Source organism: Dendropsophus ebraccatus, chromosome 3 (genome assembly GCF_027789765.1).
Source record: "Dendropsophus ebraccatus isolate aDenEbr1 chromosome 3, aDenEbr1.pat, whole genome shotgun sequence".
Lineage (NCBI taxonomy): Eukaryota > Metazoa > Chordata > Amphibia > Anura > Hylidae > Dendropsophus > Dendropsophus ebraccatus.
This window is the reverse complement of record NC_091456.1, coordinates 143619245-143629074: the sequence shown is the minus strand read 5'-3', so window position 1 is coordinate 143629074 and position 9830 is coordinate 143619245. Positions and strand designations below refer to the sequence as shown.

At 40.7% G+C, this 9830-nt stretch overlaps 1 protein-coding gene across 1 annotated transcript; it reads right to left on the bottom strand.

The window, feature by feature from the left end:
* Nucleotides 1-449: 449 nt before the first annotated feature.
* On the bottom strand, nt 450-9828 carry AK6 (adenylate kinase 6). The gene is made up of 5 exons (XM_069962865.1): nt 9720-9828; nt 6029-6121; nt 3819-3877; nt 2048-2193; nt 450-1889 (listed from the first exon to the last, which is right to left on the bottom strand). Exons 1-5 carry the CDS (start codon nt 9745-9747, stop codon nt 1700-1702), a joined length of 516 nt encoding a protein of 171 aa, XP_069818966.1. The 5' UTR covers nt 9748-9828; the 3' UTR covers nt 450-1699.
* Nucleotides 9829-9830: the final 2 nt, after the last annotated feature.

Here is a 9830-nt window from a genome sequence, read left to right as displayed (position 1 = left end):
TTACAAGTATCCGAGAGAGGACTACACCCACTATGATGGCCTTCACAAAAGCCAAAACAGGTCTCTAACTTTCAACTTTTCCATAAAACATTTTATATCCTGACTATCAAATACTAAACATGATCTATGGGACCTTTACAGACACTTCATTAATGTCTAAAGTTATGAGGAGGTGTTTGAACTAAACTGCAAGCTTCGGCAATACACACCAAGGGTCTACAATTATACAGATGATAAAACCTATTCCATCACAGACTTACAGCAATAGGATGTAGGGCCATGTTCATTGACTCAGAAAAAGAAAGGTTAGAGATGTCGGAGGCATTTGATTTGTGCTCAATTACATGCTCAATTACATGCTGTTTGTATTACAAAAAAAATTATGATCTTATGGAATAGTTCTTGTATAACAGATTAGAAGACAGATAGGAGATGGTTTGGAGATGGAGTGTTTGTCAATAAAATAATTTATTGTCTTGTCTGTAGAATTGTATTTCAAAGAGCTATCATATCATAGAACTAATGACCACTACTACAGAGGGTGCACAGATACTGTAGCATTAAGGCCCTGATGCCTGAGCAGGTTCAAATCCCTTCTGCAATGGATAAGACAATATAAAAGTCAGCCATGTTTTCTCTCTTTGGCTATGTTCACACAACGTCAAAAATTGAAAAAAGCGGCCGATTTTGAAATGTAAAAGAACCTCAGTTTTTTTTCACGATTTAACTGACTGCTACGGCAATGCATTGAAGTCAATGGAAAGACGGACGTCCAATGCACACAATGTATTGAATAACGGAGGTTTTTACCACGGAAGTCAAAATAATGAACATGATCATTATTTTGGGATGTCTATTAGTTGTTCACACAGTTTCTTTTGTCACCGTTCTTTCTATTAATTTCAATGGACTTTTCAATTTAGCCGCAGCCAAAGGGCAATTAGTAAAGGGCAAACTAGAATAATGTACCAACACCAGTCATTGCACTAAGGGGAGGCCAGACAGCTAAATGACGTCTGTTAATTTAGACTCAAAATGACGGACGTCATTTTAAATGGAGCTGAAAAAACGTTGTGTGAACATAGCCTCTCTCTCAATTGGCGGGAAAAGGTAAAAGCCGATACAGGATACCACCATAGCATTTTGAATAGTCCAGAATGATGCACTATGTACTGAATACAACCTTCAGGTAATCTCTTTGAGGACATATTGTAAACACTGATAGAAATCTGAAATTTTCCAGTGATTTTTTTTTTCCCCTCTTCTCTGAAATTTGTGATGTTTAGGACAAATGCTATTGCACTATTGATTCAATACTTGTACAGCCACTTACATTATAAATGTAGGTGCCCTCTGCAGCTGCACTAACCACATCTGACCTAAATAAGGAGGTGGTAACTATCAAGTTAAAATATAATTGATTTTTTTTTTTTTTATGTCACAGAAAGTAGAAAAACAAGCCATATTCACGAAAGAGAACAGGATAAAAAGAGAAATACTATAGAAGTCTATAGTACAGGGTTCAGTCTATTCCTCCAAATTTCAATCTTTGGATATGTGTAACAATTGATACAATTTACAGTATGTACATTGGGTCCAATCCATATGTTTTGTGTTCTAGCGGTGAACGCTGGGACACAGTGTACAAAAGCAACAGGAATCACACCAAGCAAAATGGTAAAGCAGTCACTGGCATCATTCAGTTATTATCCTTCATCCATTGCTCAATCCACTGAGTAATCTGCTCCAGGTTTTGCTCCAGGTCTTCTGGTGTGTTACTGGGCAGCTGGTGAACAATTTCCTGCCGATACGACTCCACAGCCTCCTCATATATGGTTTGGAAAATCTCACATTGGATATTGTCTTGAAGCTTTTTCTGCTTGTATCCTCTAAAAAAATAATGCAATAATAAGAAATATATTCAGTAAGGTAGAAAAGACATGAATAATAGATCTGCTCATGTAAATAGGGACCATACTCCCATCACTGATATATGTATGAATGGCCTCTCTCAATATCAGGCTATGATCAATTGTGCAGCATTTACCTGTGCTCCAGTCTCCCATATAATAAGGAATTGTCCGTTCTTAGGACAAATACTATGTGGAACCACCTCTCTGGAAAGAAGTCACAGCCATGATAATCTACAATGACCCCTCCTTCACTCATTCTGTCCTCCAGCTCATCTATCACCTGCAAGAAACAACACGAAAGCTGAAAAGAAAAGCATCTGTATGGATAGCCTCTATACTTCATGTTAGGTTACATCATGTATTTAAAGCGACTCTGTACCCACAATCTGACCCCCCCCCCCCACAAACCACTTGTACCTTCGGATAGCTGCTTTTAATCCAAGATCTGTCCTGGGGTAAGTTCGGCAGGGGATGCAGTTATTGTCCTAAAAAAAATACTTTTAAACTTACAACCCCGTGCCCAATGGGAGTATCTGTGCTAACTTTGCACCACCCCTCCGTCCCTCCTCCCCACCCTCTTCATCATTAGGAATGCCACTGAAACATTTTCTCCATGCTGAACATTGCACAGGTCCTTAATGATCCAGCCCATGTGCCGGGCTAACACAGGTGGGGAATAGGAGGCAATCTGCCTTGAGCATTGCTAATGATGAAGAGGGTGAGGAGGAGGGACGGAGGGGTGGTGCAAAGTTAGGGCACAGATACTCCCGTTTGGCACGGGCTGCAAGTTTAAAAGTATTTTTTTAGGACAATAACTGCATCACCTGCCGAACGGACCCCAGGACAGATCTTGGATTAAAAGCAGGTATCCGAAGGTATAAGTGGTTTGGGGAGGGTCAGATTGTGGGTACAGAGTCACTATATATATATATATATATATATATATATATATATATATATATATATATATATATATATATATATATCAGGGTGGATTTGTTTTAAATCAAACTGATTTAAATCACGATTTAAATAACGATTTAAATCACTAGTCCGGAAGGCTTGATTTAAATCAGTGATTTAAATCAAAGTTTCTACCTAAACTAGTTCTTGCTACTTTAACATGCAAGTAGATGAAGATTTTTAGAATCACTTTTTATATTACTTTTTTCTCCCCAGTTTAATGGGTTAATCATTCATATTTGGACACCACTGTTCTGTTGTACTTAGGAAGGAGAAAAATAATCCTGAACTTAATAACAATTTAAATGGATTTATTCAACTGAAACAATAACAACATTACAGCATACGTTATTTGCTTAAACAAACATCCATGTTAACTAATTTGGCTAAACAAAAAAAAAAAATAGTCCAAACAATCAGAAACATATTGTCTAACTTCTTGGACTTGGTACTGAAGGGGATGATTCTGTATTCATAGGTTTGTAGAACAATAGGATTAAGGTCTTTTTCTCAACTCTGTTCATGTTGTAACATTTGAGAACATATACAGCCTTTATTCTACTGAGTTAAACAACTCAGTTTTATCTCATGATGGAAGAACCTTTGGATGGTAAAATATTTTCCTCAAAAAGCAGTTTATTGAAAAAAATCCGATTTAAATCAAAAAAATCCGATTTAAATCAAAAAAATCCGATTTTTTTAAAAAAATCATTGATTTTTATCCACCCTGATATATATATATATATATATATATATATATATATGGAACTACAGAGCTCTTGGCCTAGACCACTGCTGTGATCGAGCAGAACAGTGCCCTGAGATATTACAGAGGACAGAGCAATAATACTCATGTCTGTCTGTTACTACTGGAATGAATCAGCTATCAATATGGCTATCCCCCCATGGAAGTAGAATAATATTTATAGGTATACCACTTACCCGGTCTTCATCAAGAACAGGACACTCATACTCTTCATCAAAACCCTCATATAGGTTGCCTACAGAAAGAGTGACAATTGCTTAGATCAGGGATGGGGAACTTTCGTCCCTCCAGCCGTTAAAAAACTACAATTCCCATCATGCCTGGGACAGCCAAAGCTTTAGTGGTCTAAACATGATGAGAATTGTAGTTTTACAACAGTTCTCCATGCATGGCCTAGATCAACTGCTTGACTGCTAAGCTACATTTCTTAATCAAACACTATAAGGTAAAATGTTGGATACTATGACAGCTTATATTCTATACAGGCAGCAGTTATGTATTACAATGTAAAGTATTCACAAAATAAGTTACATGGTTGCTGAGTATTAGGCCTTGTTTTGTCTGCATGGGACACTGCATTTGTAGCAATGCCATTGTAAAGGTTGTGCAAATGCAGCAGTCTCCGTAGAGCAGGCACTGACCCTAGAAGCCCTGAATAGGAGCAGGATGGATGCAGTCACATAGCACACCATCCCTATTGAAAATGAGAAACTCCCAGTCTTAGGGCCCTATTCCACCGGACGATTATCGTTCAGATTATCGTTAAATCGTTCGAATCTAAACGATAATCGTTCGGTTGAAATGCAGTAACGATTAACGACCGAACGAGAAATCGTTGATCGCTTTATAAGACCTGGACCTATTTTTATCGTTGCTCGTTCGCAAAACGTTCGCAAATCGTTCGCATTGAATAAGACATCGTTCGGTCGTTCGCAATAGATACGAACGCAATAGCGAATAAATACGGAAGAAGAAACGATCGCAATTACGATCATAAGTAACGATTATCGTTCCATGGAAATGAGTGAACGTTTTCAGGTCTTTCGCAATAGCGGTCGTTAACGATTATGCTAACGATAATCGTCCGGTGGAATAGGGCCCTTAGGAAGCAGAGAAGAGAGGTGGGGGTGGCAGGCTCCTCACAGGTCACACGCCCTTATGATGCATCCAACAGTGGAGAAAGCTGACAACATGTCACAAGGGAGTACACGTTATTCCATGCAAAGTTCATGGCATGTTCACTGGCATCCATACAGGCTGTGCCTAGCCTCTCTAATGGGCAGAATACTACAGCAGACTAAGCAATTGTGCTTGTGAAAAGCAATGGAAACTCAACATATTGAATAAAGCAAGGGGGTTGTTTTTTTACACATATTTGCACACAACCAGTGACAGGAATTTACTAGCATTTCATGTTGTCCTCCTTACCCATTGTTTGCTTCTGGGCGGAGCTGCCTTTTACTGACAGTCCTCAGCAGTTTTTTTTATCTAATACCAGACAGGGAAAGAGGATACTGGGCTATTAGGCTGCATTCACACATCCATAGATTTTGCGGACTTACGGATGAAGAATGCATGAAGTGGATTGTATCACCCGAATGGCATTATGTGTCAGTATCATGCCAGCAGCGGGAAAACTCTTTGAAGCGCCATGGCACTGTACTGACAGCGGGGCAACAATCCATTTTATGCATTCACCATCCTTAGGTCAGCAAAATCTACGGACGTGTGAATGCAGCCTCAGGGGACCTTTACACTGCCGATTCCTAAAACGCTCAATTAGCTGATAATCAGCCCAGGTAAAAGGGCCCGCGATCAGCTGACGGCCCCACAGGAACTACCCGCTCAGCCAATCAGTGACTGCAGAGGTGTCCATTTCTCATCAGGGCCGTGAAGTCACAGAACAGGGAAGTACAGGTGACCAGCGAGTAATCGCGAGCGGTGATGCTGCAGGGGCGCCAGGATGGGTAAGTAATAACTTGAATATTATGTTCCCAACTTCCCCTGCCCTTCCTATTTTTTTTAGTTTGTCTAAAGCAGTGCTTCTCAATTCCAGTTCTCAGGCCTCACCAACAGGTCATGGTTTGAGGATTTCCTTAGTATTTCACAGGTGGTATAATTATACTCAGTGCATCAGGTATTATCACAGCTGTTCTTTATATGGGAAATCCTCAAAACATGACCTGTTGGTGAGGCCCGAGGACTAGAATTGAGAAGCACTGGCCTAAAGTACCCCTTTAAGGGTGTGCGTTCACACGTACAGGATGTGCAGCAGATTTGATGGCCCACAGTTACTTTGCATTGAATCTGCAACTTCAAATCTGCTGCAGATCCTGGACGTGTGAACGCACCCTAAAACTGCTTAATTTTCAGTCATATGGCTTACCAGCTTTTGCCAAGTCTCCAACATTGACATATTCAAGACCAGTTCTCTCCGCCAGCTCTTTGCCCAGGGTTGTCTTACCAACACCTGGTGTACCTGAAAAAGTAGCAGGGATTAGTGAGAAATGCCTAATGTGACAGTGTATTATTATTTATAAAGCGCCCCTTATTTCAGAGCGCTAAACAAGCAATAGGGTTAACAAACCAAAACATTACAAGATCAAGACACATTGAAAGCAAATAGCTGACTGGTACATGGGGAAAAAGGACCCTGCCCGTGAGGGCTAACAGTCTATAAATGGGATTCACCTTCATTACACTCCAAAACCAAGAAGGACAAGGCATAAGGTTATACAGACTGAAGTAGTAGTTGTCCCTTAGATCTCTAAATAATCACATTGTCATGTGCCTCCCTCCTATCTATCTATGTAATAAAGGAATAGAACGGCACTATGCAGACTTTCAGTCAATGAGCTTCCAGCTTGTGGGTGCATGACTCCAGGTAACCGACCCCAGGTACCATTATTACGTCAATAAAAGTGAAGAAGAGGCGGCACTCCAATATGAAAGAAAGGTGTGAGTTTTTGGCGTGGCGAAGTTTTGACTCTGCTCTTGGGTCTTTCTCAAGCCAAAAAGACTTGAGAAAGACTCTAGAGCAGAGTCGAAACGTCACCACACGTGTTGGGTCAATAAACTCACACCTTTATTTCATATTGGAGTGCCGCCTCTTCTTCACTTTTATTATCTATCTATCTATCTATCTATGTAGTACTAAGTGCAGTAGTACTACAGCAGATCACTATGTACATAGGTCAAGATGTCAGCACTAATCAACATTATGTACCCCAGTGCTTGGTAACTGGCAGTGGAAGGGCAGCGGGACAGGTAAGTATACATTACTGACATGTCCCCAGCAATATGGCTCAGTGTGATGTGTGTCCAAGTGCATTCTGCGTGGCAAGACATACTCATACATCCATTAATACCCTCACTAATAGCATGCCATGTGTAAAAGTGCATGTATTTCTGCATGCCGTGTGTGTGTAAGTACATGTATTTCTGCATGTCGTGTGTGTGTGTGTGTAAGCGCATGTATTTCTGCATGCCACGTGTGTAAGCGCATGTATTTCTGCATGCAACGTGTGTATGTAAGTGAATGTATTTCTGCATGCAGCGTGTGTAAGTGAATGTATTTCTGCATGCCGTTTGTAAGTGAATGTATTTCTGCATGCCGTGTGTAAGTGAATGTATTTCTGCATGCCGTGTGTATAAGTGCATGTATTTCTGCGTGCCATGTGTAAGTGCATGTATTTCTGCATGCTGTGTGTGTAATTGCATGTATTTCTGCATGCTGTGTATAAGTGCATGTATTTCTGCATGCCGTGTGTAAGTGAATGTATTTCTGCATGCTGTGCGTATAAGTGCATGTATTTCTGCATGCGGTGTGTGTAAGTGCATGTATTTCTGCATGCTGTGCGTATAAAAGCATGTATTTCTGCGTGCCATGTGTGTAAGTGCATGTATTTCTGCATGCTGTGCGTATAAAAGCATGTATTTCTGCATGCTGTGCGTATAAGTTCATGTATTTCTGCGTGCCATGTGTGTAAGTGCATGTATTTCTGCATGCCGTGCTTTTACACAAAACTGACAATAGAGAAGTTTTGTATACTTTGGTCCAATCTCCTATAAATTGCACATCAGTAACATGTCTATGGATCCTGTAATTTCCATAACTGCATGTGTTTTTCTTGTTGCTGTTGTATTTTAAAGTTGGTGAATATATATTTTGTATTCTGAAAAAAAAATGATAATCAGTGAGGAGTAATATAATTTCTATGCTGAGATCTGATCACTTAAAAATACTGCCCCAAAGCCTGGGACTACGATACTGTGACTCTGGAATCCGCATGTCCCTATCCTCTATACCAGTGCTTCTCAAACTTTTTCTTCTGGAGCCTCACCTAACAGACAAAATGATGCCTGGGCCTCACCAGACTGACCAAGAGGATGCTGGGCCCTCACCATCGATGGCAGAAGTCCATCCAAATATAAAAGCTATTGCTCAGTCTACCCTCCATTTGTCTCCTAATCTCTTTATAACATAAAATAAGTACAAAATGAGTCAATAATGATCCTAAAGCAGAAATTGTTGGAGTCAGGGAAAGGATTTTGCAGCTTATGGTCACATTTGTGAGAAATGCCTCCTAAACTGCGCCTCACCAAGAACTAGGGGGCGCCTCACTGTTTGAGAAGCACTGCTCCATACGATGCAGGATTGCTGGAGGGAACTTAAAGAGTCACTGTCGTATTTTTTTTTTTGCAGAAATCAATAGTCCAGGCGATTTTAAGAAACTTTGTAATTGGGTTTATTAGCCAAATCTGCCATTATCTGCATGTAAAAAGCCTTTTCCCAGGTCCCCCCCTCCTTCCTCTTTTTCATCCACTCTGAAAAATCTGAAAATCGTGACTTGTTGCAGGAGACGTACCCTGTCTGCTCTAGGGAGAGGGGAGGGGGGAGGAGGAAGGAGGGAGTTAGCCGGCAGCAGAAAGCAGATAACAGAGGATTACAGGCACGGAGCTGGGTGACAGCTGTAATCTGAGCTCAGACAGGTCACTGGTGATGGTCAGAACAGATAACAGGTGAGGGATTTGTAGATTAACTCTTTGTTGTCCTGTTTTGGTCTTTTCTTTAGCTCTCTCCATAGGAGAACAATGAAGACAGGGGGGAGAGCTTCAAACTGCTTTTTCATGATAAAAATGCATTTTTCGGATAATAAACCCAATTACAAAGTTTCTTAAAATCGCCTGGACTATTGATTTCTGCAAAAAAAAATTTCACGACAGTGACACTTTAAGTGATCTTAATAACTATTTACATCAATATTCACTTACACTGAAACGCATGACAAGTACTGGAGACGCCAAGGAGGAACTAGATCCAACACTGCAGCTGACATGTCGTCCTCAGTATATGGGTATACACTGGCAGTAGTAGTAGTGATAATACTGGGGCAGTATATGGGTATACCCTACTCTTCTGGCAGTAGTAGTAGTAATAATAATGGGGAAGTGTATATATATGTATACCCTATTCTCCGGACAGATATAGTGATATTGAGGCAGTATATATTTTATATATTATTTATTATGTATTTATACCTTACTCTCTTGGCTGATATAGTAATAATGGGGCAGTATGTATATAAATATAGTATACCTTATCCTGGCAGATACAGTAATAATGGGGCAGTATATACCCTGCTCTTCTGGCAGATACAGTAATAAAGGGGCAGTATATAAAATATTTATATATATATATATATATATATATATATATATATATATACACACACATTACTCTCCTGGCAGATACAGTAATAATATTGGGGTATTACCCGGATACACTGGAGTAACTAGATTCTATGGGATATGACAATGCGACTCTCCAGCTGCTGCAATACTAGACCTCGCGGTATTCAGCTGTCCCGGCAGTATGATGGGAGTTGTAGTTTTGCCGCAGCTTGGGGCACACTGGGGTACGGTATAGGGGAGCTCTACTCCATTATAGGTACTGGGGTGAGAACTACACGCAGCCGCGAGCACACACTAAGCCTCTCCTCTCCGAGCGCTCTCCTAGACTCATAGGAAGCACAGATTGCGGTAACGCGTCGTGTGTACAGGAGGGCAGCACTCACCCGTCAGCAGCACATTGGGGCGCCTCATGGTCACACACCGGCTCAGTCACGTGCACTCCTGGTGTCACACGTTGTATGCCGCACACCATAGAGACGCGCACACACTAAGGA